General features: G+C 39.4%; 1 protein-coding gene across 1 annotated transcript in view; it reads right to left on the minus strand.

Moving 5' to 3' along the window:
• LOC124166885 (bumetanide-sensitive sodium-(potassium)-chloride cotransporter-like) overlaps positions 1 to 17,600 on the minus strand; it is a 126,446-nt gene extending 108,846 nt beyond the window's left edge. Inside the window, exon 1 of the mRNA XM_046544597.1 lies at positions 16,028 to 17,600. Within this exon, the coding sequence (XP_046400553.1) occupies positions 16,028 to 16,468 (441 nt within the window). The 5' untranslated portion in view covers positions 16,469 to 17,600. The remainder of the gene's footprint in view (positions 1 to 16,027) is intronic.
• Positions 17,601 to 18,644: the final 1,044 nt, after the last annotated feature.

Below are 18,644 nucleotides of genomic sequence, written 5' to 3' on the forward strand. Positions count from 1 at the left end.
ACCTCTCTACGAAAATGTTTGCGGATAGAAAGGTAAGTTAAACTAATCTTAAGATTGTCGACTCATTATGATGATGATGACAACTTGACCCAACTTATGTCATTATCAAGGATACTGGGAACGTTCCCATTGATAATGAAACGGTAAGGATTGAAACCGGTTGGGTTAAATACACGTTTAGTGAGAAATTACTAATTCATTATCACTCTCATTCACTGGAGTCGATTCTGTTGGGAGACGTGCCCCCCTCAATATTTTATCATTTACCCGAATAATTAAACCTCATACAGTGACGCCGTGGCAAAATCATCAGTGCCTGAACGCACTTTCAATAACATTTTTTAGAAGTGTGTGTGTTTTTTATTACTAGTTTTTATTTGCGTTTTATTACATTTTTTTTAAATTTTGGTTACGAATGTATATGTAAGAAATTTTTAGGCACCAAAATTGATAAAAGTGTTATTTGAGTATAATGTCTTTTGTTGACCCTGTACCGGAACGGCGTTCCGCCACCATGCAACCACAGGCCTTAAATTATTTTTTCTCCTGATTCTCTTGGTGGGATATAAATTGGGTATAAATGGACAAAAAATGCTTTAAAATCACAATTTACGTGATTTATTTATTTTTAATTTCCGGGGAAGGTACCCCGGACATTGTGGAAGGTATCCCTTGTGAGGTATTCCAAATCCCCAAGATCACCTGGAAGCCCGTCTCTCTCAAAGTGTTGCTACAATCGACGCCAATGCCTCATCATCATAAAGTTTCCTCTCTTCGTCCACCATTTCTAGTACTAACTCTGTCATATTTTTTTCCGTATCGACTTCTCGAATGCCTCTCCTCTATCAGCGTACTTCCTTCTTGCGTCTACGATTAGATGAAGTCCGAAGTGACAGAATATGAGGAATAAGTGGAGTGCCACGTGGCATCAGTGATGTAATTAAAGAGAAGCATCTGTTTTGGTACTGTCCTAACCTGTGAACGAAAATGAAGGAGTTACCCAACTAATCCCTCAACGGAGGTCAGTAGGGAGAGAGCCACAGGAAAAGCACAGGAAGAGCTAGATGAAAGACTCAAGTAGGTACGATGGATATCTATCACGATGAGCCAGAAATGTTTCGAGGCTTCTTCAGGGTTCTGCCTTGGATATGTGTAATATTCTCATGTGTGTTTCCAGGGTCGCAGTCAGAAGGCCCGCTCCCATTATCCCCCGCGACAAAACGCCCAGGACCTCGGTAGATTTTGTCGCCGGGCTTTTATGTTCTAAGGGGATTTTGTCTCCAGGCCTTATGTTGGCGGGGGTTTTGTGATAGGCCTTATGTCAGTAACCCATGTTTCCATCGATAGTTTGAAGCTATCATAACTTCAAGATATGTAGCCTCGTCTGACGCTTTTATGTTAACTCCATCTAAAACTTATACGTGGTAATAGTAAGCGTTGCTACGCGAGAAATATACTGCCGTGCATTTTATGACATTGAGTTCCCGTCTGTACTGTAGACTCCTCTCATGAACTCTTCTTAGCCTTAATAGGGAATTTTGAACTCGGAGATTTTTCGCTGTAGATGAATCCTCAGCAATAAAGAATCTTAAGCCTGAATCACACGATCTTTTTTTTTCGTCGCGAAAGTGATCACTATCGAGATCACTTTTCCCGTCGCGAAAAGCAATCGCTCTAGTGATCATTTTCCTGAATCACACGGTCACTCCCGCCGTCGCTTTTCGCGTCATTTCCAATATCACAGCTCGTTGTCATAGGACCCTCATCACGAAAATATATAGCGTGTTGTTTATCTATGTCATTCCCACAATTGTCAAACGCTGCGCTGCAAATCACACCATACGGTCATGCGTTCCGATTGGCTAATATGGGATTTGAGGGACGGTTTTAGCGACGGAAAAATCGACCGGACGAGTGATGAAAAATAGCGATGGGAATCCTCATCGCGATCGCGATCGTGAAAAACAATTGCCGCCGACGATCATTTTGCGCAGTGATCGCGATAGTGATCACTTTCGCGACGAAAAAAAAATGATCGTATGATTCAGGGTTTTGACATTATTCACAAGCAGAGATCATTTATGAATATTACGAACAATTGGGGGTCAGATAAAGATGATTGAGGGGCGTAGATCTTTCTGTCCATTGTTTAAAATGTTCTCGGAAGGCCTTAGCGATTTCAGTGAAGTACGAAGTTGAATACTTAAGTGAGATTCAGTTGTTTATAACCTATTGGCGGAAAGAGAAGGCGTGTGAAGATGGGCTAAGGTGAATGAACTTGAATGGAGATTTTCTGGGTCAATTTAGCACCTTTCCTTACTCAATTTTACTTTTTATCGTTGGTAATGTAGTTTCAATATTTCACAGCTTAATGCAGTTATAAATATTTTTCCTTCCACTTAACCGATGAGGTGAATGTAGGATTTAGAACTAATGATAAATTATTACAATACTCGTACAAGGCGTCGTACCTTGGACACATTTAAGTATATGCATTGGATTTGCATAATCAGCAACCGTGGGGTCAGTAAGGCTTTTCAAGCCTCGTAAAGCTGTCAGTTCTACTTCCACCAATCAAGTGAAGATTCTCGATGTTCGGTTCCGTGAACCTAATTACGTAAGAGCGGAATTTAAAAAAATATTGTTGAAGTTGAATTACCTGTGAACATGCTTCCCCTTTTATTTACAGAATGTTTTCATGCATAAATAGATTCACGCCAAATATATTGACTGCTGAATCCCGATACGATGGTAATTATTCATTGATTAAACTCGAAGAACTTTTGCAATTAGGGTATGGAGTGACCTAGTGGAATTATTTTTAGCTAAGCGAAGCTTGTGATATGCTCAATGAATGGGACATAAAGTATAGATGTCACAAAGTTCTTATTCGGTATTGGATAACCGCCGACTTTTTTATTCTCTACGGTAATGAATAGGTCAGTAACTTTGACCCTTTGAGGCAGCTGGCTTGGTGACAAGAGCTACAACCGGTCCTGTTGAGGAAGAATGGCACTGCTGTGTTCTCCAGCTAGATTACGACACCGTACTGTCATCAAGATTGCAACTCATCGCGAAAACCCTGTCTTTGGGAAGCGCTTAGTGTATCGAACTCCTTGTATATGTGGGTAGCGCTATGACCTCTTTTCTCAGCCAGAAATAGTGCCAGTTCACCGATGAGGTGTTTTTTAGCAGGTCCCAATGGGCACCGATGTTCAGGCCTTGATTTGGAGTCCTAAATTTGATTTAAAAATAATTTCTGTCTTTCTTACAATAGATACCAATAATTTTAAGAGATTTCATAAAATCAATCTGATGTGGTCCAGCTAATTATGTGAGTTAGTTGTTTGTAGATAAAAGTAGTAATAATTTAAACTGAATGTATCACACTTGGCGGAGGACTGCATAGAACTCTTAAAAGTGATAAAAATTAGGACCAATAAGGTATAACCACATATTCGACGTATTCTTCTACCGACGTAAATTTTATTAAGAGATTATGATATTAATCTCTGCTTCATATATTGTTTGTTTCTACCATTCCCAATTATTAACGAGAAAACATTAAAATACTTCCTTAACGTGAGATTTATTCCTTCGTGGTGGAAGTCGCTTGGAAATGAATTCTGTTTTATCTCGAGTTGTATATAGAAATAGCAGCCATGGTTTATTGCCCCTCATAGTGATAATAATCATTAAAACCACTGCGAGAAAATGTAAGTGTTGATACTTTAGTTTTCGTACTGTAGTGAAATGTGTCGCTTCCACAAAATTATCTTCCTTAGTTTTCTTACCTACTTCAATGTTTGATTTCGGACTAAGTAATTTAATTTCAACACACTCGCAGTACTTTCTGGCTTAGTGGGTCGGGATACGGGCTGCTTACGGAAAGGTGTTAGGTTCAAATCCTGGTGAATCCTTTGCTCACCTCCAATAAAAATGCAGTGCTAGTGTCCCAAAATAAAGACCGACCCCTATGCTTGATTTCTTGAGAGTCACCTTTAACCCATTATAACCCAATGTTTCTTCTAAGTAATATAAAAAATGTGTATATTTTCAGCTCTATTCAGGAAATATTTAAACTACGTGTTCTTTTGTGCCGTAAAGTTTAATGGTGAAATATGAAGCTGCCACAATAATTATGATTGAGTAGAAAATTTTAAAGTTTTTTAAATGAGAAGTCTTGAATCTAAATTTCTCCCGGAAACGGCTCTTAGTTAGAAAGGGTTAAACACTAATCTGTCTGTGCCAAATGAAAATAGGTCATGCTACGTTAAATGCCTGCAATTTTAACTCCATGATATTATGTAATTAAATTTGTTTTTTTAATTTTTTTATTTCATTTTGTCCGGAAAATACTCGTATAAAATATTTATTGCATTTTTAACTAATTTTTTAATACTTAAATTTGATTTGTTTTTTTTTATTTTTTAGATTTTATTATCCATGAAAACTACTGGTATAAAAGATTTATTGCATTTGTCGACTATAATTTTTTGAAACTTAAATTTGTGCAATGCCTTGTACCAAACCAGCCTCGGTGGCGGCGGGGTAACGTCCTCGCCTGCATAACAAAAGGTCGCGGGTTCGAGTCCCGCCTGGGTAGGTCTCCCCTGTCCAGGGCATGGTTGTTCGTGTACGTTCGCTTGTTAAATTTGTTGAATACCCTGATTTAAATGGCCAATATGAGCTGTGTTCGTTGGTTTTAGAATAAAATGAAATAAATAATTCTGCATTTAGGTCATATTTCTAAAGTCTATTGAGTAATTTATTTCGCCCTATTGTTTGTCTTTCTTTCTAGTCGTTAGTTTTGATGCGCTGTGAAATTTCGAGGAAATACCTGCGAACACGCGAAAGTATGAAACCATATGCAGCAATACGCATGTTTCTCCTTCACTGCATGAGAAACACGGATTCTGCCAAGGAAACGAATTTCACAAGGTAAGGCATTCGGACGGTACTAAAATCTTGCCATTAAGGCAGAGCTGCATTGTTTATGGATACTCTGGTATCCAACCTCTGAATCGGTGTTTTGATAGGTTTTTGCATTTAGTGCTTCTGTGTTTTCCGTGGAGACCTAATAAATAAAACGAGCGTGATGATTGGTAGGCATCCAGAAATCTGCATTGTCGCGGAGGTGAGAGCGAATTTTCCCTTTCTCGCCATCAATTCGGCCTTCTTTTGTTTTCGTCGCGAGCTCGTGACACGGCAGACTCTTGTGCGAGCTCCACGCACGTGACTGGTTTGCGTGAAACTGAGTTACGGCGGCTTCGTGAAAGTTTTGAGAATCACGCATCGTGTGCCCTTGTTCACGGGTGGTTTGGCGTCTGCACCACTCAGACTCGGACAGTACCTCTTGTCTCGAAGTCTTCGTGGTCGATATAAGACTGTGCCGCAAAAATTACGTTCGAGGGTTCTCAAGTCATCGCTAGAATTGCTGTCGCTCCCCGCGAATTTAAATCCGATTTTAAAATCTCTTATCGCTGGGCCTCGATTTTCACTTTTCACGAGGATATTCACGGCAGTTATGCGTACTGAGCCGATAAATCATATAAACCACGAATTTAACTCATGCGAGATGATTGTCAACGAAAAAAGACGAACGGTTGATGGCGAAAGTCAAACTGAACGGTATACCGTTGCCTAGTGGCGCTGCCGAATAAAATGCGCGCGAAACTCACGGCAGTTCTACGTACTGAGCCGATAAATCATATAAACTACGAATTAAACTCATGCGAGACGAATGTTAACGAAAAAAGACGACTTCCACTACGATCAATGGCGAAAATCACACTGAACGGGATACCATTGCCTAGTGGCGCTGCCGAATAAAATGCGCGCGAAACTCACGGCAGTTCTACGTACTGAGCCGATAAATCATATAAACCACGAATTTAACTCATGCGAGACGAATGTTAACGAAAAAAGACGACTTCCACTACGATCAATGGCGAAAGTCACACTGAACGGGATACCGTTGCCTAGTGGCGCCGCCGAATGTAGTGCGCGTGAAACGGCAACATATATAACGCTTAACCGCCATGTTCTAGGGTTTCCGTCGATGGAGTCCCCTTGGACGGTACAAACGAAAGGATGGTGATTTGTGGGAATGATCATTGTGGGACTGCATGGAGGATGCACAGGTCCGTCCCGTTGAATGCTGATTTTTCTCGCCACTGTTGGCGCATTTTAATCGGTTCCAAAAATATCCGTAGAGCGATCCAGTTATTCTCAATATTTACTATTTAATATTTGCACATCATCAATCCTGAGATTGGTTTGACGTAGCTCTCCACTCATTTCTCCTATCTGGTAATCTTCTTACACCTACATATTTCGTCTCTTTCACATCCTACTTAATCTGTTCCATATATTTATTCGATGTCTTCCATTCTTGCCATCTTTCTGTCCCTCAATTATCGTATTCATCAGGCATCATGTCTCAAAATATGGCCCATAAGGTCGATCCGTCTTCTTATCAAGGTTTCCATGAGGAATCTCTTCTCCTTTATTCTTCTTTACCACTTTATCATTTCTAACTTGGCCGAGTCATTTAATCCTCATCATTGTTCTGTAGCACCACATTACGAAGGATTCTACTCAATATTCACACACCTGAAATATAGCGTTAATAATTTGTGGATTGATAGATCACACAGAAGAATATAAATTTCGGTAAGCTGCTCTGATTATTCATTATTTCTCCGTGAAATTAGGATTGCTCTCTATCCGTCAACGACGCGAGTGGCGATTTTAATGAAACCATTCAACTGCGCGGTGGATGACACCTTATTTAGGACATTTCGGGGTACATGAAGTTTAACATTTTAATATTTGCCTCGGACTAAAAACTTGAAAATTTTACCGCAATATTTTCACGCATGTAAAATGTTGATATTCGCGCCCTGAAAGTTTCAAGTTGGTTAAATAAGATTTGAAGGAGTAATTCGTCACAAAGTGATTGATGGTTTAAGAACCCACACCACTTAATGCTGATGATTATTTACATCTTTGGGCGCCTAAAATATCGATTTCAATTAATGGGCCGAAAAAAAGGGTTTTTGCTGTTATCGATACCGGTATTAATATCGGTATTAGGTTCAAAATATCGAACATTGAGAAAAATTCAGGAAAAATAACGATATTTACCTTGAAAATATGGCTGTTTTTTCGATAGTGATTTATTAACCATCAAAATAATTACTACAATAAATTTTATATTTATCAATGCGTCCTCGTTCAGTTTTGCTGGACGTTTTTGCTTGGAGGGACATATTGGTATGTTTATTTTAAATCTTAACGCTCCACGCCTTTGCGATTAAGCATGGTGCATCATTTTTGTGTACTGCGAAAACATACTACATTCTTCTGGAAAGAAATTTTTATTGCTTTTATATGCGATGGGAATATCATTTATTTACATTCAGGAAGCTGATCCACTAATTCATTTTATGTATAGAGCGTTAGTATTAATAAATTAGCCTCATTATCAACTCTTTGTAGGATTGCATTGGGTAATTTTTTAGTTAACGGGAAAAAAACGTTAGCCACATCATAAAATGTGTTTCAGGTATTTTAAAATATTGGACAATTATGGTGAGCAAGGTTTTTCAGATTTTTTATATCGAAATTCTGCAGCTTTTTAAATTCCATGATTATAAGAAAAAGGCGAAATAGTGGCTTCAAAATTTTGTGAAAGACGTATTTAGTCCGTAGTAAAAATATATTTTCATTGTGATTTTGGCATCCGTTACGACTCAGACCAATAATCCTTGACTTTTAATGTTAGCCTTTCTCGTGTAGCAGAAATTTCAGTGGCATTACCATCATTGTACTAAGAGAAGGACAACGATGAAACATTGAATTATGGCCTTTATATCTTCGTCAGCCATCAGAGAAAGACGAAAAGTACCATTGCCACCAGCATGGTTCCCAATGTTTTCTGGCGTTCCGAGGGAGTTAGGTTAATTTTGAATTCAGAACCTGTACCTAATCGTAAAGAGAGAGAATTCGCGTTGGCCATGAAGTATGAGAGAATCGACAAAATGGCAGGCCATGAGATACGAGTGCCTTATACCAGCAACATCTAGATTTTTTTTACTTCATGTTAATTGAAATCATCAATTGAAATTATCGTCGCTAATTTTCTTCATCAAAGAGGCCTTATTGAATCACCATTCGTTGGCAGGTATCAACATCTTATTTCGTAGCAGATGGTCAAACGATTAACCAAGGCGCACTAACGGTTAAGGATAGATATATTTACATTCAAGGACGGACCCAGGATTTTTTCTGGGGGCATGGCATAAGGTCCTATCAGGCAGACAATCTTCTCATACTTGAGATAAAAACAAAATTCAACAATTAATGTACGAAATATTCTCTTTATTTTTATATAAAAGTTATTAATATGAAATTAAATGATTGAGTCTCCGTAATGCACAAAAAACGAATAAAATGATAACCGTGTAAAAAATCTTTTCTATTTTTTAATTGTCTGGAGGGGGCACGTGCCCCTTGCCCTACCCCTAAATCCGCTAATGTTTACATTGGAAAATAGATGACTAGGCGCTGTCCAAGGTATCGCGGACAATCTACGTACTTTGCTCGTAGTCAATGTACTCTTAAAAAAACGGGATGCTGATACCCCCTCTCCTAGTGCAGACAAGAAATTTCTCTCATAGCCGTATTCAGAAGGACCTCCACTGTTGCGTTCTTTGTAAATACATGGGATTTAACACAGCTATGATTTTTTTTTCTTTTCATACATTAGGAGGAGGTTGCGATGTGGATGATGAATTACTTGAATCCCGTTCTAGGTAGATTTTCCCTCTTTCGCAAAGGAGCAGAAAGGTGTAAGCGATAATTTTTACTGGCTGAACGTACACATAAATAAGATGATTATGAAAAATTGGCTAATTTATTCTATCCCTTGACTCACCATAGGATACGATAAATTCAGCCTATGAATTTGTGTCACAAAGATTTCACCCATGATATCCGTGAAGAGGCTTTAATCCTCTAGGTGTAGAAAAATCCTCAATTAATTTATTTTTCATTCATGGGTCAAAGGCCCAGAAGGCAGAGTTCATGTTAGTTACGTGGTGATTTATTTACCTTACCGTGACGTAAACAAGGAAAGATAACCTTGTAAATCATAGCTTTTAAACGCAACACTTCCACTGTATCTGTTATCGAAAGCAAAAGAGCAGAGTCTGATCAATACACACACATTTTCACGAATTTAGTGGCGAGTGGCGATCTTTTGGTAGTAAATTGACAAAGCTCAGTCTTGATGTGGATATAATCCATAGCTCATATTTCTTGAACATGTATGGTTGCTGGCCTTATCATCCTAAAGGTGGTTGACAAAAACCCAACATTCAACCCTATTTTCCGTTAAAAGGGGTCCTTAATATTCTTCGCGCGCATCTTCATTTAATTTCTGATTTCTATAGATGTATGGGAATATTTATTTTCAGTAGGAAAATATAGATCTAAATTTGGGTTTATGCTAGTAAGTTAAACTCTAGTGCTCTATGGTAGTAACATCCCGGATGTTGGCACATAAAAAATGCTTCATCAAAGGTCCGGGAAAAAGCAAAGGAAGGGTCGCTTAGAAGTTTCCATTGATTAAACGAGTGCGGGAAAGTGGCTTCAAAAAATTTCCACGCATTTTCCGGGTATAGGTTTGGGATGCTGATGTTCTTACGCCGATAGTTTAGGGAAAAGAGACGGGTCGGAAAAAAATGTAAAGTACGAGTCTAAAAAACAAGCTTTCAATCCATCATGATGTAAAAGGTGCTGGTGAACGAACAGATGTTGTGGTGACTGTTTTGTTGTACCTTATATTATTGTTAGCTAATGCATCTTCCTCGAGGGGCTTTGAAATTAATTTTTACCATAGCATTAATGAGTTTGGTTAAAAGTGTAGCTAATATATCTGGATTTAATCATTATGACATGACTCTTTACGCAACCTTGGGTCCTAATTCACTGAATTCGTGGAAGAGAACTAGCCAAGGCCTCCATGACATTTACTGCCTTCTCTTTAGAGGGACATGCTAATTCGGCACATGTAACTTTGGACTGAGGAATAACTATTTATTTTTTAGGCGTTTAGTGTCACTGGTCTTTCATCTCTGATTCCCCACACTCGAATTAACAACTTGATGCTATGGGGACTGGTGCATAAGGAAAGGAACTCAAGGAAATCATTAAAGGATGAAACTACTTTATCGTTATAAATATGCTGAATCAGGATAGCCCTAGCGAGACCTAATGTACTTTCTCATGCCGTTTTTAAGAACCATAGGAGATAAACTGGCAGTTAAAAATCTGAGCCATAGCCAAATATCCCTGGCAATATTTAGTCAGTTCTTTCTCGTTTTTGATGGACGAAAATTTTGTGGAAATATCATTCAAATAGATCAATCATGAAAATTGTGGGTATTGTAGCAGATCCATGACTCCATGGCTGAACGTTTAATTTTTTTATAGATTTTGTTTTACTATTGTATTTTGTACATAATGCATGAGAAAAGTTGAGATAATATTTAGTGCTGCTACATTTTTTAAAAATTTTGTTAGCTATTAAGTTGTGAGTGAAAACATTGAAAAGTTACAACATTAAGCTATAAAATATACTTTAAAACAAACTCAAATATTTAAGGTTTATTTTACTTTTTCGTAATTATGGCTAAAAATGACCATAATTAACTGCCGACTCTCATTATCTTAAAATTAGATCAGTTTAGACACTTTTTATTTTATTAATCGCACCCTAGTGTGTGGAGTGGTTTTCAGGTTTTAATGTTGGTGATTGACATTGGGAATAGCCTAGTCATATTCAGGTGGAAATTCGTTTTTATTTAAGTTATTGACTGCTTAAATTTTTAAAGATATATTTAACGTGGTGAAGTATAAGCTCTCGGGATGAATAATGTTAGCGCTTTTAAATCAGTTTATATTCTTATTTACTTTGCTTTTGACTTATTGTCTGCAAAGATTCTTAAATCGGTTAAATATAAATAATTTAGGTTAATAATGACTATCCTCTTAAATTAAAAAAATACTATCAGCCTTCAGCAATGTAAATCCATGTACCTACTCCGGTGAAAATGGCCTTTAGCCTCTTGATGAATCATTGTAAAGCCACTGTGATAAGGATCTAATAATTTGAATTTAATTTAGTGAATTATCTACATATGCTAAAAGAAACTATACTCCTATAGTTAAACGTTTTATAAGGAATGAAAAATTTCCGCTGTCTAACCTTCATATAATGCTTCCTTCGAGTTGATACATGTTGTTATCAACTTTTGAGAGCACAGAATGTGTGTGGCAAAAGTTAATTTGTTTGTACAATGGTTAAAATTGTGTTGGCGATTCCGATTTTTTTATGGCATTTTAGCGTTGTGACTGAGTAGCATATGGTATTCCAAGATATTCATGTTTCTGTATTTTTTAAAATTGCGACATGAGTATTACTTCGCCATCCGTCTCCACCTGTGGGATGTTTTCACGCTACCCTCCAACAGAGAGATGCCTTTGGCTTTGGTGAAGATTTATTTTTGCAAGTATAAATTTCAGATGCGATAAGTGGCAAAATGGTCACTCGCCGATTTATTTCGCGATGCTCATCCGAATTTATTTTCCTAGCAATGCATGTTGGGAAAGTGTTCACCCGATCATTTAATAAATATTTACTCCAAGGCTCTCCGATTGCCAATTGCATTGCATGCCACACCTAAGGGCGGATCCCTGAGATCCCTTATATGTTGCGAAGAGCGATCATAAATTAGAATAATTTTCCGATGCAGAAAGGATATAATCCTCGGTATCTAGCTTTGTTGGCTCACTTTTCTATCAGAATAAAAGGTCGCTCAATGTAACAGAAATCATACATTCTAAAAGCAGTATATTACGGATCGCATCGTTGGTGTGCGTTTTCCCCATCGGCATGGTAGAGAAGTGGTATTTTTAGATAATATCCCTCGTCAGTCGCAATTTTATTAGCTTCAGATTTTATTCCTTGGGTATGTAAAAAGGTGTGCATTATACGTTTAAAAAGCATAAATTGGTAAGTTCAATAATTTTCCCTTCCTCAATAATCATTCCATATTCCCTCAAAATTGTTATAATCACGACGTTTTATCCAGGAATTTATTTCGGTTTTCATCACGTTAATATTCCCATGTCATTGACATAAGCTGTTACCGTGCGATGGGTTATTTTTTTAGGTAAAACGATATGTAAGAGTATTGCATCGTCAACTTGGCGTCATCACGTCTTTACTTTGATGTACTTACCATTAATGAAGACCATTAGGTAATATTTTTCAAAATTTGTATTAGAATTTCACAATAGTAAATATTATGAGCAGAATGTTTTAAATGATTCGAGTAAAGTTACCAAAAGGGTCCAGAATTGCTTTAAAGATTAGTCAAAATGGCTCAAGTATTTTGTATAAAAGGAATAACTTTGAGAATGAAATAATTTTATGAACATATCCTATTTATTTCCGAAAGACGAAGTAGTCATTGAGTTGTCTTCTTTGGGATGAATGATTTGTGTTTAGAAATATCCAATAACAACATATTAAGCTCTAATATTTTCAATGCGTGTAGTTTAATGGCTAGTTTAGAAAGCATTGCTGATTTTTTCGGACGTAGGTTGGAGAATATTGAATATTGAATTATATCTTCAGAGGTGCAAAACGAGGGTAAATATTGCGAAAGAGTTCATGCAGTTCTTGCCGCATGTCGGGAACTGGAAAGGGTATCCCATGAGATATAACATGGGTATGACCCATGGAAACATAGTATCCCATGCAAAACCACGAAAAATAATGACGTAAAATCATCCAATCATAGTTGGGCCGCGAAAGAATCAGAGAACTTGATTTTAATTATCGACCATTTGTGCACAAATAATCGTAACAATGGTATTTCTGGCTTGTATTTGGCCTTTTAAAGAGTAGAGCACAGTGAGGTCATGAGGATAGGTATTATGCGAGACCTTTTGTGATCAGGTTTTATTTTCTGTCGAAAAAATCTACTATCAATTAATGAAATGTTGCCTCATAAATTTTCTTTGTATTTCAATCAATCCAGTACGAAAAATGATATAATAGGATTTATGCATGACGATATCATCGATTTCCATATGCCTCTCCACCCTGTAGACAAGTAGAGGTTTTAAATGAACGATACGTCACCAGCTTACGGTTGAGATTAATATTTCATGAGTATCTCAAAAAATTTATAAGAATGAAAATGTGAATTGAACATCCTGAACGAAAATAAATTCTTACCCAGGCAAATTTTTAACCCTGAAATTGTGTTGTTTAAAATAAAGCTGTAACCGCTTACATTTTTTCAAGGTCTTTGCTGTTTTGAAATTAATTTATTTTAATGTTTGATTGACCTTTTCAATTGTTTTTCCTGGCGATAACTTTATTTGATTGCGTCTGGACAGAACTCTCTCAATTGAGTCAACTTAATTCTGCTAAATATCCATTGCGTGATTAAAAATCATCTGAATTTTGGGTGAGCATTTACATTTATGTCGAGATCGTTTGAAACTAATTAGCGTATAATGGATGTCGTAAAGTTAGTATGTGGCCGAGAATTGTGTGCTAAATATATAACGACTGTCATTTCTCTTTCGTGGCTGTTATTTTACGCAATAATCTCGTGTCTAGGTGAGAATTTTAGAGTTTCAGCGGCTAATTTGAGAGCAGTTATGATGGCAAACACCAAATCTCGTCAACGCATGTTCACCTACCGTAACGGATGCATTTAGCAACTACTGCTGTTTGTCCTCAGTCCATGTGGAAAGCGCATAGTTTGTAAATATCATGGTTTTGCAACATACGCCAGTGCTCCAGTTTAAGCATGCACTTTAAGCTTAGAGCGTGCGCTATAAAATATGCTAAGAATTATTATGGTACAACATTAAATTGTGTTTTCATTTTAGTTATCGATTAAGATAGTTTGCCTCTGTCGGTGTAAATTTTTATTATTATACTTAAAAATCTAACTTTAATGTGAGTTTAGGTTCCAAGCATACGACAACGACAGCCCTAAATCATTTCAATACCGACTGAATTTTTGCCTGATTGCAGTGTTATTGTGAAAATTGCAAAAAAAATCATGAATGAGATGGAAAAGTTGAGTTCAATCGTTTTAATCAATATGAAAATTGCGCTGGGGTATCATTGGGGAAAACTGGGATAGTTTTTTTACTTCAAACAAAGTGAGCCAGGTAAGCATTAGATTCGAAGCGATATTCATCTATAGATGGCAAAATTTGATTCATCTAAATATATTTTTGATTCTGTAAAATTAGATTGATTTTGATTAAAAATGGAAGATGCGAATGCGTCTAAACTAGGAATAACAGGGGTATTGCTTCTTTAATTCAACGCTGTGAAATTTGATGGCAACTTTCCTGCTGGTATTAGTATAAAAAAGTAATTCATATAAGGAGATAAACCGTTAAAAATCACCCTGTCTCGTGAGGAGGAAGCTCACTCGCTCGTTTACGTTTAATTTGCGGTCATTTCACTTCTCTCTGTCCTAACGCTTCCGAGCACATTCACGGTAAACTTTTTGTGACAAATAACACACTTTGACACTTCCAAATAGCTTCTTCTCGGGCACGTGCGTCATGCCGGCTCATAATTGTGGTCACTTAAGGAATCACCGAGTTGACGTAATGATAATTTTCTCCGATAAGTACTCGGATGCCGTCATAACCGGCGGTGTCCAGCTCTTATATTTTTGAGTGATTTTCGAAGGCCCGTGTAGCTAGAAAACACATCGTTGCATTGGCTGAGGCTGTCACCAGCGAGCCCAAATACACGTCTCTCAAATCGTCTTGCGGTCTGTACGGTGAGAAGGAAAGGAGTCTTCTCTCTTCCGTCTTCATCTTCTCTTACTTTCTCTTTGCTTTCCTGCCGACTCCCACCATAACGGGGGTGGACATCACTACAGAAAACATTGTGTTGGATTTTACACTACCCTGGGGGCCTATTGCGAAATCGAAACGAACCGTTTTCTGCATTATTCTATTGATGAATTGAACTGGAACTCGTAAACATTTATTTTTTCTTATAAGCTGTAACATTCGAGAAAAATGTGCTTCTGGTATACGCGTAAGCCACAAGTTCATAATTTTTCCTCGAATTCTGAACTCTACTCATCATGTGTCCTAATGTAAACATAAAAGGGTATCAAAAATGGCGTAAACTTGCGACTCGATTTTATACAAATACGGGTATTTTTAATCTTCATCAGTCTCTTACAATGGATTACTATGATTTTCAAAGCGTACGTTTGGGGGAATTAGATGGAAAATAGGGTGAAATACACAGTTTTTGCAATTTCAGCGATTATCAATTGTAAAACTTAATAAATTCTGCGAAAAAATAAACTCCTGCCTTGTTTTATGTCTCAATGTAGACCTCTTCGAATAACATTTTTAACACTCAAACAAATTATGCTTCACTTCAAACAATAACATTCACAGACATTAATAATATCCTAGATTTTCTGGTATGGTACAAGGTTATTGATTTAATACGCATTGTGTTTATATAAATTCTTTTCCAGTACCTACATAAAGTACTCTATATTCATTTCGTTTTTCAATAGGTCCTCGCCGAAAATTGTGTTTCCCCCTTTGGAGTTAGAAGTTTCCTATATTGAGGGGCGGAATATCTTCATAGCGAAGAAGCACTGGTAACGAAACTACTACTAGAGACCTTCAAATATACTATTGCTGTATGAATTTCCTCCTCTCTTAATTCCCAAATAATCACTTTCTCCGCCCCCGCAGATTACACGTGTCACGGCGGGCAATGTCGTAGCAGCGGAGGTCGCTTGTGGCAGGTCCTACACATCAGCGGAGTGGAATCGCCTCCCTCCTGCCTTATGGGTCTCACGGCGAGGGAATTAATGCGATGTTTTGGCTCTGACCTAAATCCGCACCGAGCGAGGGATATACGGCCAGTAAAACTCACCTTACGTAAGTCGTCTTTGGACAGCAGCTCGTCCAGCGTCGGCCGCTTGTCCCTCCCGGACGCAATGGACAGAAGATTCCGGTAATTGTCGAGCCGCGGCAGGGCCTCCCGCGTCATCTGCACCAGGGCCCCACCGTACTGCGTCCCTCCGCCCATGCCCGTGATAGTGCCCTGGTACGCGGAGGACATGCGGCGGATGGCGGGCAGTTCCTTGGCCACCGCGTCGCGTGCCTCCTCCTCCTCCTCCCTGATTCCCTTGCCGTCCTCGTCTTCGTCGTCGCTGAAGGCCCTGTTGGCGTGTCCGCCCTCCTCCGGTAGGGCCCCTAGATTGTGGTGCATCCCGGCGGCTACCGAGTCCACCCTGTTAACCCTGAACCGTGCTGTCGGATCCGTTAGTTCTAGTGCCACCCCGGAAAGTTTCCGAACTTTCTTCATAGGCATGCTTGCACACTCGGGTGCGGGCAATAGCTCGTTCTTCAATTGGTCTCACTCGTGGTGCGAGCGGCCGGGATAGCGGCGATCTGGTTTGCGGCCGCCACCCAAGACACCCACTAGCGGTGTGCCGTGAGCGGGAGAGCTCGATCGCGACCTCGCCTCTTGCGATTTGCGTGGTGGGGAGTCAGTGGTTCATGCGAAGCATACACCTCCCGCTCCGATCGATTCAAGAGACTAGGTGTCGGGAACCTCTTGGCCGACGGCGGTTTCGACAACACCGGGCGACGAGCGTTGAAGTCTCCGGGCGGTGACTCAAGTCACGCGTTCAAGTCTCCCGATTCGCAAGCTGTGGTCTCAGTGCGTTGGTGAATCGCCAGAACCCGTATATGAAGTATCTAGATAGTTTATGCGCTCACTTTTTGGTTACGATGTCTCCGGGGTTGATATTTGAAGGCTCCGGTGTGGGTAGTTATGTTTTTCTGGTAGTTACAATGTATCCGTAGCTGTGCACGATTGTTGGAGTCTCCGGGTAAGCGAATAAGTTTACAAGCGCTTAGCGGTGGTTGAAGTCTTCAGTACTTGAAGTGTTCCTGCAGATATTTGTTTTAAAGTCTCTCGGTTAGTGTATTAAGGTTAAGGAGTTGGTACCTAAATTCCTCAAGTGGTGGACTTGCTCCCGTGTCTGTAGATGGAGTCTTCGGGATTGGTCTGCGCAAATAGTCTTTGCAGTTTTCGATACCGAAAGTGCTCCTTCACGGATCACCTGGTGTTAAAATTGATGTAGTTAATTTTTGAACACTCCAAACACGTATATTCTCTCTCCGGGTGGATTATATTCTCCCGTAAGGGTTTTAGAGCCTCCCAAGTTGCTTTCTAGTCACTTCAGATCCGGCCTTTGAAATATCCTGTCCTCCCGTGCATGGAAATTTATGATGTAGTCCACAGTACCGGCTGCTGGATCCTCTGGTCATATATGTGCTCCCGAAGGGTAAGTCCGCCACCTCGGAGGACTTGATGGCCTGTTGGTGGGGTGGTTCTCGTGTTGGATACCCCGCGGCACTGTGCGTAAAACTCGCTGGCCGTCGTCGCTTCCCCGTATGTCACCTGTGAGGTATCTGCGTGGGTCGACCTGCGAGTGTCTTCCTTTTTGTGTGACCACCGCCTTCCCCCACTCCTCCCCCGGCCCCTCTTTATATAGACAACGGCGTGACGTCACGTCGGACGCAACTGCACGCGTGCCTAGGCGCCAGGGTTGCCCCCACCGCGCTTCTGCAAGCGCCGCGCTTCCCTCCTCCGCTGTTCACCCCCGTCCGCCCGCACCCCTCACCCTCCCTCGCTTTTACCCCTCTACTCTCTCTTTCTACCGATCCAGCACAGGCCTTCCTGCGAATCTTATTCCTGTTTTCCTGTCTTCCATCTGTAAACGGAATAACTATCACTGAAATCAATGGTAGATATTTGTAGATTTGGTTGAAAAAAGAGGCTGCGGGTTCGAGTCCCGCCTGGATGGGATTCACCTATCCAGGGCATGGTTTATTCATGCACGTGTAATTGTTAACTTGTTGGAAAAAAAAACGATGTATAGGCAGTGGCGGATCCAGAATAGTGACAAGTGGGTGGCTAGTGGGGGTTAACATAACAGCAGTAGTGGGGGTCCGAAAAAATTCCAATATCTAGTGTAAATTGGATACTCAAGGCTTATAGCCCTCTTACCCTCCACCCCCCCCCTCCCAATAGATCATCCACTGTGTATAGGCTAATATGAGCTGTTTTCGGTGGTGCGGGAATAAATATCACCTCAATGAGGTGTGGTTCTATTAGATTTATTTATTTATTTGTTCCCATATCATCTTAAAAGCTCATGTTGTCCATTAAATGAGGATTTTTAATAACCCTTGCCCTGGATAAAAGCACCCTACCCAGGAAAGACTAGAATCTGTGGATTCTTATTCTTTTCTCTACCAAATCTACAAATATCTGTCCTTACGTATATAATTTTTTTTTAATTCCTTACGATTAGGTATTACTATTTTCATCTTTCTTCGAGGCTAATTTGAATCACTTTCATACTTTCATTGCATGTTCGAGTAATGTATAGGTAAAAGGCTATGTGTGAATAAAGGATGTGGAACTAATAACTTCTGTGGGATTAACGAGTTACACTTGTCCTGGAAAACAGGAT

Source organism: Ischnura elegans, chromosome 10 (assembly GCF_921293095.1).
Source record: "Ischnura elegans chromosome 10, ioIscEleg1.1, whole genome shotgun sequence".
NCBI classification, from domain to species: Eukaryota; Metazoa; Arthropoda; class Insecta; order Odonata; family Coenagrionidae; genus Ischnura; species Ischnura elegans.